The sequence below is a fragment of the Myxocyprinus asiaticus genome, chromosome 7 (genome assembly GCF_019703515.2).
Source record: "Myxocyprinus asiaticus isolate MX2 ecotype Aquarium Trade chromosome 7, UBuf_Myxa_2, whole genome shotgun sequence".
Taxonomy (NCBI): Eukaryota; Metazoa; Chordata; class Actinopteri; order Cypriniformes; family Catostomidae; genus Myxocyprinus; species Myxocyprinus asiaticus.
The window spans coordinates 7,037,071-7,055,425 of NC_059350.1; the positions used below are offsets into that span (position 1 = coordinate 7,037,071).

General features: G+C 36.6%; 1 protein-coding gene across 1 annotated transcript in view; it reads left to right on the plus strand.

The window, feature by feature from the left end:
• Positions 1 to 18,355, plus strand: part of LOC127444093 (glycogen synthase kinase-3 beta-like) — a 40,344-nt gene that overhangs the window by 15,232 nt on the left and 6,757 nt on the right. The window contains exons 2-7 of the mRNA XM_051703275.1: positions 1,976 to 2,169; positions 2,856 to 2,939; positions 13,507 to 13,617; positions 13,874 to 14,004; positions 16,448 to 16,554; positions 16,890 to 16,987. Coding sequence (XP_051559235.1) covers positions 1,976 to 2,169; positions 2,856 to 2,939; positions 13,507 to 13,617; positions 13,874 to 14,004; positions 16,448 to 16,554; positions 16,890 to 16,987 — 725 coding nt within the window. The remainder of the gene's footprint in view (positions 1 to 1,975; positions 2,170 to 2,855; positions 2,940 to 13,506; positions 13,618 to 13,873; positions 14,005 to 16,447; positions 16,555 to 16,889; positions 16,988 to 18,355) is intronic.

The window sequence follows — 18,355 nt, forward strand, 5'->3', positions numbered from 1 at the left end:
AATTGTCCCGGAGCCACTCCTTTGTTATCTTGGCTGTGTGTTTAGGGTCGTTGTCCTGTTGAAAGATGAACCTTCACCCCAGTCTGAGGTCCAGAGTGCTCTGGAGCAGGTTTTCATCAAGGATGTCTCTGTACATTGCTGCATTCATCTTTCCCTCGATCCTGACTAGTCTCCCAGTTCCTGCCACTGAAAAACATCCCCACAGCATGATGCTGCCACCACCATGCTTCATTGTAGGGATGGTATTGGCCAGGTGATGAGCGGTGCCTGGTTTCCTCCAGACATGACGCTTGCCATTCAGGCCAAAGAGTTCAATCTTTGAAATTTGTTTCTCATGGTCTGAGAGTCCTTCAGGTGCCTTTTGGCAAACTCCAGGCAGGCTGTCATGTGCCTTTTACTGAGGAGTGGCTTCCGTCTGGCCACTCTACCATACAGGCAGAGATGGTTGTTCTTCTGGAAGGTTCTCCTCTCTCCACAGAGAAGCGCTGGAGCTCTGTCAGAGTGACCATCGGGTTCTTGGTTACCTCCTTGACTAAGGCCCTTCTCCCCTGATCGCTCAGTTTGGCCGGGCGGCCAGCTCTAGGAAGAGTCCTGGTGGTTCCAAACTTCTTCCATTTACGGATGATGGAGGCCACTGTGCTCATTGGGACCTTCAATGCTGCAGAAATATTTCTGTAACCTTCCCCAGAACTGTGCCTCGATACAATCCTGTCTCGGAGGTCTACAGACAATTCCTTGGACTTCATGGCTTGGTTTGTGCTCTGACATGCACTGTTAACTGTGGGACCTTATATAGACAGGTGTGTGCCTTTCCAAATCATGTCCAATCAACTGAATTTACCACAGGTGGACTCCAATCAAGTTGTAGAAACATCTCAAGGATGATCAGTGGAAACAGGATGCACCTGAGCTCAATTTGAGTGTCATGGCAAAGGCTGTGAATACTTATGTACATGTGATTTTTTTTATTTTTATTTTATTTTTTTTAATAAATTTGCAAAGATTTCAAACAAACTTCTTTCACGTTGTCATTATGGGGTATTGTTTGTAGAATTTTGAGGAAAATAATGAATTTAATACATTTTGGAATAAGGCTGTAACAACAAAATGTGGAAAAAGTGAAGCGCTGTGAATACTTTCTGGATGCACTGTATATTTTACAATGGAAGTGAATGTGGCCAACTCATCAATGTTAAAATATACATAGTTTTGAAAGTAAAGCCACAAAAGGTAAACATTATACATGTTAAATTGATTTTAGTGTGAAATATTTTTTTACTAACCTTTTCTGTGCTACGTTATATTCAATATTACAACTTTGTTGCCATGAAGATGCAGTGCCGGTAAACCCTGTAAGCAATTTAATTCATGTTATTGTATCATGTTCTCTGAACATTCTCTAAAATTAAAACTCAAAATATTTAATGTAGTAAGTTCCTATTACTGGACTTCAGAGAAACTTGATTATGAAGAGCTGGTTGACCTAAGAAAGCAGATATTTTACATTTGTTACAAAAGTTATTTTATAGTGAGTGAAATACTGTTGTAAATAAAAATGTGAGTACGCAGAGAAGAAAAAGGAATTTGATTAGTATTTTGAAAGCTAATTCTTCTTTAAAGTTGGGGACAGCTAGTGTAATTCTGTCTTATGACTTTTGAATGTATGAATATATTTTCCATTTTGATGTTGTCAAGTGCTTCCTCAGTGGTCTGAAAATGAAGTAAGGTGTGAAACAATGTGTTTTACTCGAAAATTAGCTCAGGTGAATGAGGACACAGTAGGCTCTTTATACACACACACAGGATCACACATTGAAGAGCATTTTAACACCTTTAGCTCTTGTGACTTCGTACAAAAAAAAAAAAAAAAAAGCATGCTGGGATATTAAGCTAGACCAGCATGGAGCATTGATTCAACAAAGCAATGTTCAAGGTACGTTTGAATGTAATGTCTCTCTTTCATCTTTTACTTTAGGAGATAAAGATGGCAGTAAAGTTACAACAGTTGCCGCGACCCCCGGTCAGGGTCCCGACCGACCTCAGGAGGTCAGCTACACGGACACAAAGGTCATCGGGAACGGGTCGTTTGGAGTCGTATATCAGGCAAAGCTCTGTGACACTGGTGAGCTGGTGGCCATAAAGAAGGTTCTACAGGATAAAAGATTTAAGGTATAAATGTGTATATCTTTGGTTGATTGTTCTCATGTATGTGCTCGGATTACATTGGCAGGACATATTGGCCTATAGGGTGACTCCATGAAACCTTCAAGAAAATGTCCTGGTCCTGTTTTACTCCTCAATAAAAAAAAAAAAAAGAAAAAAAGAAGAAATTATATTTTGCATATATAAAATGAATCCTTTTTAGGGCCATTAAGATTTTTTACATTTTGAGATTATTTTCATGACAGTAACCCTCAATTCTCATTACTACAATGTGCAAAAATATGATATTAATTATGATATTCACATTACCACAATAAAAAAAAGGATTTATACATCATAGTATTACTCCCTTGGTACTACCTTTCTTTTTTTTTTATCATTTTGATGAAAAATACTGATAAAAGGTTAAGTGTCTTGAAAATTTTGTTACAATGCAAAAAATCATAATAGTCCTAAATGTAGGAGACTTAATTTTCTATCTATCTATCTATCTATCTATCTATCTATCTATCTATCGAGCCAAGTCTCTCAATTTGCCCTCATGATTATTGATTTATTATCATTAATTAATATTTACATTGACTCAGAAAGCGAGTGTATCTGATACTGTTTCCACTGTTTGTACAGTATTTGATATTGATGATTCTCACTCTCTCTCTCTCTCTCTTTCTCAATGCACATTAATGGATCAGAATCGTGAGCTACAGATCATGAGGAAATTAGACCACTGTAACATTGTACGTCTGCGGTACTTCTTCTACTCCAGTGGAGACAAAGTTAGTCCTGCTTTTAAATTCCTCATTCTTCAATCTTTCTGAATAACACAGTGTTACCTAAGGCCATGAAACATCCTGCCCATCAGTTTCCAGCAAATGTTTTTGGTAGAGGGGAAATTATTCCTTCCCTAATTGAACCGCAGTTCAGCAGTGAACCTTTAAAATAACTGTCCACAGCAGAGCCCTGCAGGTATGTTTTTCTTTGTACACTGTTTAATACTCTGGACACAAGCAACTCTTAACTAAAGGTTCATACTCTAAATAGAGTTTCCTTTTGTCTAAAAGAACAAAAACAAATAATTTGTGAATTTCACAAAATCTGTCAAGAAAATGTCTGCATCATTTTTCATCACAGAATCGGAAGAAAAAAATAAGAAAAGATAATAATGGATTTTTAGTGCCATTATAATTGGATATTATATTCTGCATTGTGATCAGTGCTCAGATCAAGTGGGATGAAATCCATGCCCCTACTCCTTATAAGAGCTGCCGGAAAGCAAGAATAGCTGCCTGTACTGTGCCGAACATTTCTGCATCGTTTCTGGCACTGGCCCACATCGAGCACTGATTATATTAGTTCTCATTATCGTAATGGGAAACAATCTCATTCTTATTACCTTAATTAGAAAAAAAATCATTGTCATTACTGTAATTCGAAAAACAAAAATCTCATTCTCATTACTGCAATTTGAAAAATCTCATTCTCATTACCGCAATTTGAAAAATCTCATTCTCATTACCGCAATTTGAAAAATCTCATTCTCATTTCTGTAATTTTAAAAAATCTCTTCCTCATTACCGTAATTTAAAAAAAATCACATTCTCATTACTGTAATTTAAAAAAATCTCATCCTCATTACCACAATTTGAAGAAATCTCATTCTCATTACCGTAATTTAAAAAAAATATCATTCTCATTACTGTAATTTGAAAAAAATCTGATCCTCATTTCTGCAATTTGAAAAAATCTCATTCTCATTAACATAATTTGAAAAAGTATCGTCTTCATTACCGTAATTTGAAAACATCTTGTCCTCATTACCGTAATTTGAAAAAATCTCATTACAGTCATTTTAAAAACTCTCGTCATTATTACTGCAATTTTAAAAAATCTCATTACCATAATTTAAAGAAATCTCATCATCATTACTGTAATCTCATCCTTATTACCGCAGTTTGAAAAAAATTTAATTCTCATTACTGTAATTTGAAAAAAAATATCTTTACCATAATTTTAAAAAATCTTATTCTCATTATAATATTTTATTGAAATTGTAAAGTGTTTATACATCAATGTGTTCTTGTATTTGTTGTACTGCCACAGAATTATTTCTTTAACATATTACATTAATGAGAATGAGATTGGGGGTTAAAATTAAATTTGTTTTTAAATTTAATCTTTAGATTTTGAGGTGACAAATGACCTGAAATTTTTTTGTGCAGTTCACCTATACATGACTAAAAGACCCCTCCTGTCAAACAAGCAGGGTTGTATTTTTGTTGTGGTTAACAGCACTGGATGCTCATGCCCTCCAGTGTTGATCTGTAGATGGGATTTCTGGTAATCCTGCGATAGCTGTTGCCCCAGGGCAAGCTGTCTGTCATAACCTGTCACCACGGCAGCTGCCATTGACCACTCAGTAGGAAACTTTTGATTGATGGGCAGCCTAGTGTTGGAGTAGATAAAATGTTACTCCAGCCCTATTTATACTGGTTGACAAGCTCTTGCTCGTGTGCAGGCCTTAACAAGGGACATTAGCTGTGTGTGTGTGTGTGTGTGTGTGTGTGTGTGTAAAAGAGAGTTCATCAAGTTCAGTCCTACAGTATATGAGTTCAGACTTTCCTTTTAATATACAATATACATGCAAATTACACAGATAGGATCAGATATGTTCATGGTCATGACACTATAGAGTTACATTTCACAAATCAAATGGGTTTTAATTTAGCTGCAAACTTCTAAATCAACCGTTTTAAAAACATACTACAACTACATTGTTTTTGGGAAAGAAGAACTAAGGAACCACAATGTAACCTAACTCTAACCACAAGTATATACAGTATATGCAGTTTATGCTGTTCTCTCTTTATTGGTCTTTACAAGCCTCTGAAGTCAGTAGCTGAGCATCAGCCCCTAAACCCGTCTAGTTCTGTAATGTCAGGAGTCTGACCTCAAAGACCCACATACACACTGTTGAATTGACTAGGGAGTGCGGGTGTATGGTTCACAGTGTCAGGACATCTATTTGGTGACAAAGAAAGATGGAGAAAGAGAGGCCAGTTGTGATCTACCTGAATGGGGAAAGACCAAAAAATCCAAATCAATTGGTCAAGATTATGTTCAAATAACATATTTCAAATCAGCAATAAAATCTGACAACACTGGCATCATAAATTGTGATTTTTAAATCGATAAAAAAAAAAAAAAATTCAGCCTGGTCAGGTTAATGTGCATGCATGTTTTTGAGTAAACTTAGAAACTTTCAACCCTACTGTCATAATTTTTTTAAAATATTTTTCAAATGCTTTTTATGTATAGATTTTATTGTTTTAGCATTGTCCAAGACCCAGAATTTCAATATGAAAAAATCCATTATAAAAATACAAATTATTACGTTTAATACTATGATAATCTAAACAAAGAGTGAAATAAACAAACCATTTCAATATTTATTGTGTAAAAATTATTTCTATCAGTTTTTCAAAAAATTATGACTGTCCCATTGTTCTGGTGCCATTTCCACCACAACAAAAATTTTCCCCTTATAAAGTTTTTTCAAAAGTTAGTGTTCTTGTTACCCAAGTGGACAAAAGTGTCAGTAAAGAGTATGCATGAGATTCAAGATAATTGTCACTTGTGAGCAGAATATTTTGATAACACTTTATAATAACTTCACAGTGTTAAGTATTAGTTCATAGTTAATTGATCGTTTATAAATGATTGTTCCTACATTATTAATACATTAATAAGCAACATATAAATAGTATGTTATTTGTTTCTATTCACTTTAGCAAATTATTTATTATTGTTTAATAAGTTAATATATGGGCAGTTTGAGAATATATATATATATATATATATATATATATTATCCTTATTAAACAACTTGTTAATCATATGTAACTGATGTATTTTAGTTGATGCAAGCCAGTGGTAAAGAAGTATTTATGAGGACATAAATTCATTGTTAATAAAGATATTAAATATGTAATTGGATACACATTTATGCTTAATTAATGTGTTTATTGATGTTTTAGGCAGCCTGATCTCACAGTGAAATCGGAAAGAGTAGACTTTTCTATCGGCAAAATCGGTATACGTTGACTGAAATTTCGAAACACTGCCCCCAGTGGCCAAAGCGGTAAGTGATGTAGGGCATATGGGCATGTGTGAGCTCCATTTATGTCCAGGAGAGGTCACCAAAAGCTAGTAGTGAAGCAAGTTGTTTTCAGCATAACAGGACATTATACAGTGAAGATAAAAGCATATATTTATAGATTCTATCCCCCAACCCAAACCCAAACCTTACCTTAACCATTAGTGGAGTAAAAAAGTAATGTTAGAGGGAAAAGTAAAACCTCTGAAACATGCTCATCATTGATTATTCAAACGTGGTTACTGCCTGGCTTTGAACTCTAGTCTCCCACGCAGCTGATGCAACGTGTTGCCAATCACGCCAGGTGGAAAGGAAAACACATTAAAACCACTGCAAACATGTCTGATAAGAATGATGCATGTCAGCGCGTCGGCATACAGTCGCCGATCCTAGGGCACCGAAACTATCGGAAACATCATGCCGACTTCACGTGTGATCATGTTGGTTTAGGAACACTTACTATTAAATCAATTAATGCTTAATAAAAGTTGTAATAAAAAACGTACTAATGGCTAGCTAAGCATTTTGCGTGACCTAATCTAAAGTGAGAACTATGTATGCCTAATTATACATTTATTAACATGTTTCAACAGTAAGTATGGCCAGCTGACCCAGGGCCAGGGTGAGAGTTTCGGGCCAGTACTGCGTTGTCACTAAATCTTCCGTTGATCTTGTAAATGTGTTGTACATGTGTCCTAGTCTGATTATTAAACCACAGCAGCCTGTGATTTCATTTAAGAAATATCCAATTCTCTTGTGTTGCATGCTTCAAAGTGATGTGTGGAGGCATTGAACCGCTAAAAACATCACATTATGACTTCTGTAATCTGTGTATTAGATTACAGAAAGTGAAATGCTCATTTAATGCAAAGCGTGCAGCACATTCCAGACTATTTATTTAATGAAATTGCAGCCTCTTATGGTGTAACAGTCAAACGACCACGTAGCGAAGTGCTTATCCAGAAGTGTGAAACTTCCGTCAGACAGACATCTTTTTACTAAAACGATTGGTACCTGAGATACAAATCCGCCCCTACAATCTCTGGAACACTGTTATTGTTCCATCCAGCCCAGCTCTGAGAAAATGAACACGTACGGCACGACAGCGTCGCTTGTACACTTCAGCGGCATAGTAAGGACATTTTCACTAATGAAGTTTAATAGGCACTGAATTGGCAAAATATAATTTATAGTCAATAATATAACATTACATGCTTTTTCCTATTTCTGTTTATTTATTTATTTATTTATTTATTTTGCCATTTCATCACTGTCATGTGACCGTGGTGACGTGCTGGCTGTTTCCAGCGCGCGCGCACAGACTGTAGCGGGATTGTTGGACTTCCTTCTGGAATTGGATTCAATTTAATGAAATGTTTATAGTAGGTCCACTGGTGAAACTGAATTAAATAGTCATTTTAAATGGCAGTAATGGGAACAAGTCTGCTTATAAAGCTTAATAGGATGGAAAATGCTAAAGTGGCATTTGAGCAATTAGAGGATCTCTTTTAATAAACTGTGGATTTTCCTCTCTCACTATAATTCCTGTGTGTTGTGTCTGTTTTTTTTTTTTTTTTTTTAAGCTTTAGTGTCAGTTTTGAGCCTTTGTGATTGAGATGCTGTGGAGATGGTTATTTCAGGGCTTTCAGAGTAATAGATCATTAATAAATGTTTAATTAGGCATATACAGTTCTCACTTTAGATTAGGTCACGAAAATGCTTAAGCAATTAGTCAATGTTTTATTACAACCTATATATTAAGTAATAATTGCTTTATTAGTAAGTGTTACTAAAACAGTAACAAATACATTAATTACGTTTAAATGTAAATCCAATTAATTACATATACAATTTCTTTATTTACTACGAATTTATGCCTTGTTCATGTTAAAAAACATTATCAAACTGCCTATAAATGAACTTATTACAAAAAAATAAATCATTTGCTACAGTGAATATAAACAAATAACAAAGTATTTGTATGTAGCTTGTTAATGTAGGAACAAGAGTTTATAAATGATCAATTGACTATACAATTTAGTTATTATAAAGTGTTACCGTATGGGACCCACTTTATATTAGGTATCATTAACTGCTATTTAAGCATATGATACAATGTAATTATTATGTACATACATGTTGTTGCATTGTACTTACATTTAAATTACTTGCATTTAATTACATCTGTAGTTACATTGTTAACCTTACCCCTAATCCTAAACCTAACCCTACCCTTACCAGAAACTCTTACCCAAACCCCTAACCTTAACCCTACTCCTAACCCTAAACCTACCCGTACCTCAACCTCTGTAGCAGAAAATGTGAATCTTGTGAGAATTTAGCAGAACAACATGTAGTTACACAATAAGTACATTGTATTGTATGTATTTTAATGTTAGTACATAGTAGTTAAAGACACCTAATATAAAGTGGGACCCAAGGATTTGAACAGAAATGCTGTTAGCTAAGCACGTTTAATTTCCCATCTACTTTACATGTCCATTTAATGGTAAAATGTTTTTGAAGGAAACTCTATCGACCCTTAAGTACAGAGTCTTATTACCGCCACATGTGTTATGTGCAACAGCACAGCATGCTTGCAATGCTTTGGCCAAACATTCACGTTTACGTACTTGTGCAGAGTATGTTTCTGGCCTCTGAGGGCGCGTGTCTAGAGAAACGGGTATCTGTGCCCATCTCAGACAGTGAGAGAAGTACTGTTCTTTGTGTTTAACCCCTCATTCACCCATTCCAGCATGATGACATAGTGTCTGACTGTTGAAACTGGTTAACAGAAACAGGATCAGTTTAGTTATGTAACTCTGTCCAGACAGGACACTCTCCCGTTTACAGAGAGAACACTTGCCCTGTTCCCTTACCACATACACAAACTTGCATGCAGGGCCTTTGTGGTGGAAGTGAATGAGAGTTCATGGGTAATAACTGTCACGCCACCCTTCAGTGATCAACAGAAGTGATGAAGTGTCTGTAATTTATAAACCACAGGTTCTACGTGTTGCAATCCGTTTGTTGCCTTTGATATTGTATTCTTTATATCCAAATGAAATTACCTTTGTTATGATGCAGATTTGAAAATCAAACTAATTGTTTATTGGGGAAATGAATCGTTGATTGGCTGCACATTTTTAAATGTACAACTCTGACCTTTGGTTTTAGAAGGTATAAAGTCTTTAGTCAGAGGGCTCGAGTCCAACGTCAAGTCACAAGTCATTGTTGTCTAAGTCTAGTCGCAAGTCTTCTTTGATTTTATCGAGTCGCAAGTCATCACATTTGTGACTCGAGTCCAAGTCAAGTCCAAATCATGCAACTCGAGTCCACAACCCTGTTTTCTGTGGTAATCGACATTATGCCACAAATGCTGTTGATTGAGCTTAACCCGGAATGTTATATTAAGAGGCTAAAGGGACACAATATATTCACAATGTAGCACAGCTTGGAGTGCCTTATTGCTTTTATGAGATGGTTATTATATAATACAAATATTAAGAACACACATTTTCATTAAAACATTATTTTATTAAGCAAATACATTAAGTGCCATCTTTCCACTTGAAGATATAGTCCCTGACGTAAAATAAGGTTAATAGTTGGCCTTTATAGGTGCTGTGCAGTGATATAGAAAGTGTTTTTTTAACACGACAGGAATGCTGTACTGATCAATTAGCATTTAGGACCAGAACTATCTGTTTAAGAAACTCAATCTTTTCTTCAGTCATTAACAGTGTAAAAGCACCTGCAGCCCTCTTCAGATACCACCAATGGAACATTGATATTAATATTCCTTATTTAGCAGCCTCTTTTATCTAAGGATTTGTGTGTGCGCATGTGAACAACCAATCCCCTGCACTTCTTAGAAAACATTCAGCCAATCACGGAATAATTGCAAAGCTGATGTCATTGTTGGAAGGCAGGAGTTGGCTCGATGTCATTGGCAGGTTAATTTTCAAGCTACATTAAGGAGTTAATATCTCTGAGGGGCAAAAGAGAGAGAGAGAAAATGAAGACTATTAAATAGTCTCAGTGTCAAAGAGAGTATCAGCCCCCCTTTCTCCCCTAGACAGACCACCACTGTGATCAGAGATGTTTTTGTAATCCAAATTTCTGCTTGATTCGTGTTGGGCAGGGACTGTCCAATGCTTTAAGTGTGTATTTTCTCTAGCAGTTGTTATTTTATGTTGGTTTCAAACATCTATCTTTTTATCTGTCTATCTGTCTGTCTGTCTGTCTTTCTGCCTATCTACAGTTGATGTCAGAAGTTTACATACACCTTAGCCAAATACATTTAAACTCAGTTTTTCACAATTCTTGATATTTAATCGTAGAAAACATTCCCTGTCTTAGGTCAGTTAGGATCACTACTTTATTTTAAGAATGTGAAATTTCAGAATAATAGTAGAAAGAACGATTTATTTCAGCTTTTATTTCTTTCATCACATTCCCTGTGGGTCAGAATTTTATATACACTTTGTTAGTATTAAGCAGCGTTGTCTTTAAATTGTTTAACTTGGGTCAAACTTTTTGAGTAGCCATCCACAAGCTTCTCACAATAAGTTGCTAGAATTTTGGCCCATTCCTCCAGACAGAACTGGTGTAACTGAGTCAGGTTTGCAGGCCTCCTTGCTCGCGCACACTTTTTCAGTTCTGCCCACAAATTTATCCTTAAGCCATTTTGCCACAACTTTGGAGGTATGCTTGGGGTCATTGTCCATTTGGAAGACCCATTTGCGACTGAGCTTTTACTTCCTGGCTGATGTCTTGAGATGTTGCTTCAATATATCCACATAATTTTCCTTCCTCATGATGCCATCTATTTTGTGAAGTGCACCAGTCCCTCCTGCAGCAAAGCCCCCCCACAACATGATGCTGCCACCCCCATGCTTCACGGTTGGGATGGTGATCTTCGGCTTGCAAGCCTTGCTCTTTTTCCTCAAAACATAACGATAGTCATTATGGACAAACAGTTACATTTTCGTTTCATCAGACCAGAGGACATTTCTTCAAAATGTAAGATCTTCGTCCCCATGTAGTCTGGCTTTTTTATGGCAGTTTTGGAGCAGTGGCTTCTTTCTTGCTGAGCAGCCTTTCAGGTTATGTCGATATAGGACTCGTTTTACTGTGGATATAGATACTTGTCTACCTGTTTCTTCCAGCATCTTCACAAGGTCCATTGCTGTTGTTCTGGGATTGATTTGCACTTGTCGCACCAAACTACGTTCATCTTTAGGAGACAAAATGCATCTCCTTCCTGAGCAGTATGATGGCTACGTGGTCCCATGGTGTTTATACTTGTGTACTATTGTTTGTACAGATGAACATGGTACATTCAGGCATTTAGAAGTTGCTCCCAAGGATGAGCCAGACTTGTGGAGGTCCACAATTTTTGGCTGATTTCTTTTGATCTTCCCATGATGTCAAGCAAAGAGGCACTGAGTTTGAAGGTAGGCCTTAAAATACATCCACAGGTACATCTCCAATTAGGGATGAAACGATTAGTCAACATTATCGACAACGACAACAATTGTCTACAAAATTTTTCGTTGCCGAAGAAACGTTCTAATAATTGTTAGATTAGTTGATTATTAAAATAGTCGTTAGTTGCAGCCCTACCTCCAATTGACACCAGTTATCAAACAAGTCTACAATTGTTATGCAGACCTATCAGAAGCTAACTGTCTAAAGGCTTGACATAATTTTCTGGAATTTTCTTGCTTAAAGGCACAGTTAACTTAATGTATGTAAACTTCTGACCCACTGGAATTGTGATATAGTCAATTAAAAGTGAAACAATCTATCTGTAAACAATTGTTGGAAAAATTACTTGTCTTGCACAAAGTAGATGTCCTAAACGACTTGCCAAAACGATATACTATTGTCTGTCTGTCTATCTATCTATCTAAAAACAATTTTAGACATTTCAATAATCAGGATTCTATGGATAACTTAATGATGAAATGACGCAGGGCCTTAAAGTTTTTAAAATCAAACCGGAATATTGTTATAAAACCAGCGGACAAAGGTTCAGCCATAGTAATTATGGATAGTAGCCAATATCTGGGTCTAACTAGAAATTATTTTGTATTTAATTCTGAACACTATTTACAAATACATGGCACAGTTATGGGAAAGAAATTTGCCCCAATTTATTTGGATGACATCTTTGGTCTTTGGACTCATTCAGAGGGAGAGTTTTATGCATTTGTAGAAATTTTAAATACACATAATCCCAGTATCACTATCAAGTACAACCTCCTAAAAGAAAGATTGGAATTTTTTTTTATCTATCTCAAACTTTATCTAGTTTTGTATGTTACCTTTTGCATTTTTGTTGTTTCATGATTCGTTTTGTGCCTCAATTGTTTTACTTTTTACTAGTACTGTCAGTCGATAATTTTTTAAAATTATTAATCGCATAATTTGTGTAGTTAATCGCGATTAATCGCATATATCTAAAATTCTGAAATTTGACTCTAAATATAGTTTGTTTATTGTCAAAATGCATTTATTTCCTCCTTAGGAAAGAAAACAAAACAATATGTAACAATATAATGCAAACAAAGCCTTCCACAGTATAAAGATAGAAATGCACTAAAATAGCACCAATTCAAGTAACATTAAACATTTCCCAAAGTCTAAGTGGAAGTTTGACTAATTAAAAGACCTAGTCCCCACATAGGTTGCATATTCATTGAAATGCACATTACATCTCTTAAACTCTCATCCTCCACAATATTAATCAGCCGGCAGACTGTGGATATCCGCTTTGTTACAGCAATCATAAAGCTGCGTTCATGATTCGTGTCAGGGCATCAAAGCCAGCGTCAAGCGCTGCTTGTTTCAGAGTTTAATGGCAGGTTCCATTGTGACAACTTACCCTGCTACTGGGGCATGTTTTCACAAAACGTTAGTGTGTGTTTAATGAACTGTATTTGAAAATGTTCAATAGCTTTTTTTGTAGCCAAGACAAGGTAGAAATTTACTTTTAAAATAAATATTTAAAAACATATATTTACTGTAAGAAATATTTACTGAAGGAAAAAGTGTCACAGCTAGCCCCAGTCTCCCCAGTCTATAGCTCTGACACCAGAATTTGTTGTCAGCAACAGCATGGTAAACACTTGTCCAGCTCACAGATGTAAAATTATCTTATAAACTCTCTCTTCCACACACAGAAGGATGATGTTTATCTGAACCTGGTCATGGACTACGTGCCTGAGAACGTGTACCGAGTGGCCAGACACTACAACAGAGCCAAACAGAATCTGCCCATGGTCTATGTGAAGGTAACAACCCATAATACACTTTGACATTATTCAATTTTCATGCTGGTCTAGGCTAGTTAATACTGTTTTTGTGCTGGTTCACTCATTTGTGTTGGACGTACTGGTTTATAGTGTTTAATCAGGCCAGTGTCAGTTGCAGCCTAGTGAAACAAACCAGCACACCAGCACCCTATGATAAAGACCAGATTACTAGCATTCAAAACCAATATATCAGTTCTGGTGTGCTAAAGTCATTGTTGTGTGTTTGTGTTCTCAGCTGTACATGTACCAGTTGTTTCGTAGTTTGGCATACATCCACTCATATGGGATCTGCCATAGGGACATCAAGCCTCAAAATCTTCTGCTGGACCCAGAAACAGCTGTACTCAAGCTCTGTGACTTCGGAAGGTGAGACAGGGAAATTCTCTTTGTTAGTATTCTCTTTGTTGGTAAGGTAGGTTAAGGGGTGGTCACACTAGATTTCGAGAATGCAAAATTATTTCAGACATGGCAATGGACAGGATATGATGTCACGTGCGAGGGCTTCTTGTTTTAATAAATAATGAATCACAAATAGTAAACAAGATAGGTAACATTTGTCAAGACAAATTTTGATGTTGGCTTGACAAAGCCTTGTCTGAAAGTTTAACACTAAGACAGACAGACAGACAAACAGACAAGAAAACAAACCGTGCTAAAAAAAAGTTAGTGTAAGGCTATATCCACATTATTCGGGATACATTTGAAAATGCCGTTTTCGTTTTCAAAACGCTCTCCATCCACACTGCCGTTTCCAAGCATTTTTCAAAAGTTTCTCCTCAAAACTGAAACGAATGAAACCACTGAAATCCCCTTACTTCACATGTGAAAAATTGCCCATCCATGTGCAGTTTGAAATGCATTTTCCTTGTGTTCCATTCCCTTACAAAAAATCTAAACTAGCCGCAAATTTGGCGCAAATTTTCCGCTTGTTATTTTAACATGCAGTTGAGTTTTTGATTCACCGCAAATGTTTGCCAGAAATTTGCAGCTCTTCGCCGATAGTGGTGAGCCTCCAGTAAACCTTTGGCAACAATGGACAATTTGCCACAAGTTTGCAGCAAAGCTCATTTGCATGTGAAAATGAACAGTCAAATTTGCAGCAAGTTTGCGGCAAATTTGCAATGAACTCTCGATTTTCATAAGGGTTGCCGGACAGCATTTCAGAGCAAACTTCGCTTCACTTTGAAGGAATGCAATGTGAAGGTTGTACAAAGTAACATTTATCTTTAACCACTCTTTTAAAGCGAATATCAGGCACAACAGCGCCGCTAAAACTTGGACCGCCAACTTGATTGTTTTGGGTTGAACAGATCACAATGACAACAAATACATCATCTTTTTCAGATATCTCCATTTTCCCTGTCCACACTACAACACGAAGACAGCGTTTTCAAATGTATCCACTTGGGAGAGCATTTTCAAAAAGCTCCGTTTTCGCTGGACAAAAATGCTGTCATAGTGTGGACGGAAGGCCAAAACATAGTGGAAAAGATGCGTTTTCAAACAAAAACATATTAGGGTGGACGTGTCCTGAGAGAGAGAGACAGAGAGACAGGTTAAGCACATTAAAGGCCTTGTTTACATTTGAATTTTTGTATTTTTGTTCAGTTGGAGTTTAAACAGTCTTGGCCAGTTTAAACATTCCGTTAATGTAAGTCTAGGGGATTTTGAGGAAGTTTAATCGTAATTCTAATAAGTTAGAAAACTCAAAGCAACGCTAGTCAGAACAGGCTGAAGGTCTGTGCCAAGTTTGGTGGATGCAGCTGGAAAGCTCTAGAAAGAGTTACAGTCAGAGATTTTGGTCGTGGTTTGGGGATTTAAAAAAAAACAAAAACCAAACCATGTCTGTAGAATAACAGTATGTTGGCTTTGTCAAGCCAACACAATAATATTATATTCAAAATGTTAAAGTATACTGTCTACTCTCTTTCATGCAACAATAAAAACATGCAGCGTTTGATCTTCCATTTGTCACACGTCATCTTGTCATATGAAATTGGTGGTGAGAGTTCACCAAACCTTTGTCCGCAGCAGAATGCGAAATGTCTTAGTATGAGCTTGCGTTTACGGTCTCCCAGATTTGCATGCGTTTGAAAGGAAGCGAATGGAGCGCAAAGTTTATAGTGAGCTAGTCTCAGCCTCAGACGGCACGCCCACGGACGGTTTTAGTCAAAGTTCTGGCTACGTAAGACTAAGTTTGACCGCACATTTGGAGTTTATTTGTAGGCCTATGTAATGCGGAAGTCAAAAATCGATTATCTTGATTTATCTTGCTAGAAAACTAGTAGTAGCTTATTGTATTTCCGGCACAGCTTGATAAAGGTAATTTCAGGTAAATTAAGGCAATTTGGTTGTGGCGTGTGAATGATTACACTACGTCTATGAAACAGAAAGCCGTTCATTAAAGAAAGCTTAAGTGACCTTTACCTTTATTGGAAATCTGTCAATTTTATGGCAAGTGAACAGGATTCATGTGTGAAAATGGCTATTTCACCGAGAAAATCCATCCATCTGACACATTTTGCTTTGAGCATTCTGATGTAATTCTAGACTTGTTTGATTAAACTGCTCAAGATTTGAGGATTTCAAATAAAGAGTGTTTTTGTTCCTCAGTACAAACTTTTGCTAAACAGCACTAATTATAATTCAGCTGTTTGGCAGTACAGCCGCTGATGTTGATAATGATCATTATTATTGCTCCTTTGACGATTATGTGTATTACACTTCCAATGTGGATGATTGTTTTGGTATAGACTTGGATTGGTGTAATTTCTCATTATCTCTTTGTCTTTCTTTGTGTCTCCTGCAGTGCTAAACAGCTGGTGCGTGGTGAGCCTAATGTTTCTTACATCTGCTCGCGGTACTACAGAGCCCCTGAGCTCATCTTTGGAGCCACAGACTACACTTCCAGCATTGGTATACTCATACTAACTCTTTATAAACCACACTACTTACATTGGTATACTATTGCTAACTTTTTTATAAAGCAGTTCCAGTGTCATGCAAAATCCTATGTCCCCTTTGGACCCTGATTTTTAGTGCCTTTTGGTAGTGCACGATCAAAAATGTTTTGCATTGTCCTCTTATAGATCTTAACATTATTGCAGTCCTTGTAATTAAATAAGTTCCTAAATGCAAAGTCCCAATGTGATTGAATACATTCGTACTGACTAAAATGCTGCCTTGTTTGGCTCTATAGGAATATGTGCATATTGCTCTGACATTCATTGTTTAACTTTGTTACTCTACAGACATTTGGTCAGCTGGCTGTGTACTGGCAGAGCTGCTGTTAGGGCAGCCTATTTTTCCTGGTGACAGTGGTGTGGATCAGCTTGTTGAAATCATTAAGGTATGTAAGTGATGTATGTGGAAACATGAGTGTTTTCCATGAGATATCTTCAATTAGACAAAGTGAAGATGAGGACAGAAAAATTTAATTTGTTGGTTGTTCAATTCTCGTTATTGCTGAAGTGTCTCTGCCCACTCAGACCCCACATTAAACACTTTTCTTTTTAGATTGTTTTAGTTATGCAAATTAAGGTTAATGTTCATTCTGCTCTTTAAAGGAATAGTTCAACCAAACTTTTTAATTCAGTTATTGTTTACTCACCCCCTGTGTTGTTATAAACCTATATGACTTTCTTTCTTTTACTTAACACAAAGGGAGAAATTGTGAAAAAATATTGTGCTCAGTGATGTCACACAATGGCAGTTTATGGTGACTACCTCTTCAAGCTTCAAAAGAACACAAAAGTATAATTTAGAAGTTTGATAAATTATTCCAGGAGACTCATGACTGTTATGAAAGCATACATTAAGGATTGGTGAGAAACAAACCAAAATCTAATTTATTATTTAGTAAAAATATTCACTGACCGTTGATCTCCTGTGTACGTTCATGATAGGGCACGAGAGCAACAGTTCACGCAGCCCCGTCATGACATTGGGGCATTCAAGCGAAAACTCGTTTATCTAAAAACAGGTTCTCCACAGTGATAGCGACAACAGAACAACACAACTGCACAAAAACCAGAGAACAGAACTTACTAAACATGTCTGAATAGTTTGTTGTCGAAGAATTGATGCATTTCTATGCCCAGCCTTATTTTTTTTTAAAGTTTTTGGATCGGTGCCAGTTTACAGTGGACGGAGTTACCCCCGCGATGCTGAAAATAGAAAACAAGCGATCGATAGAATGTATCGTTGTTCATCACTGCTGGTTAGGACAAAAACTCTGATTACCGTAGAAAATATACCTTTTATCGTGTGTCGTTTGCTGTCAGATTTGGACACGGTGTGACTGTGGCTGCCTGCCTCCTCTTTGTTTCTGTTTGATTTACGAGTGCTCCGTTTTAAAAAAAAATAAGGCTGGGCATAGAAATGCATTAGTTCTTCGACGACAAGCTCTTCAGACACTTTTAGTAAGTTCTGTTCTCTGTTTTGTGTGCAGCTGTGTTCTGTTGTCACTATCACTGTGGAGGACCTGTTTTTAGAACAGCCCCAATGTCGCGAGGGGGCTTCGTGAACTGTTGCTCTCATGCCCTATCCTGAATGTGCACAGGAGATCAAAATCCAGTGAACATTTTCACTAAATAATACATTCGATTTGTTTCTCACCAAACCTTATTGTATGCTTTCATAACAATCATGAGTCTTTATTTATTAGACTTCTGAATTATACTTTTGTGTCCTTTTGAAGCTTGAAGAGGTGGTCACC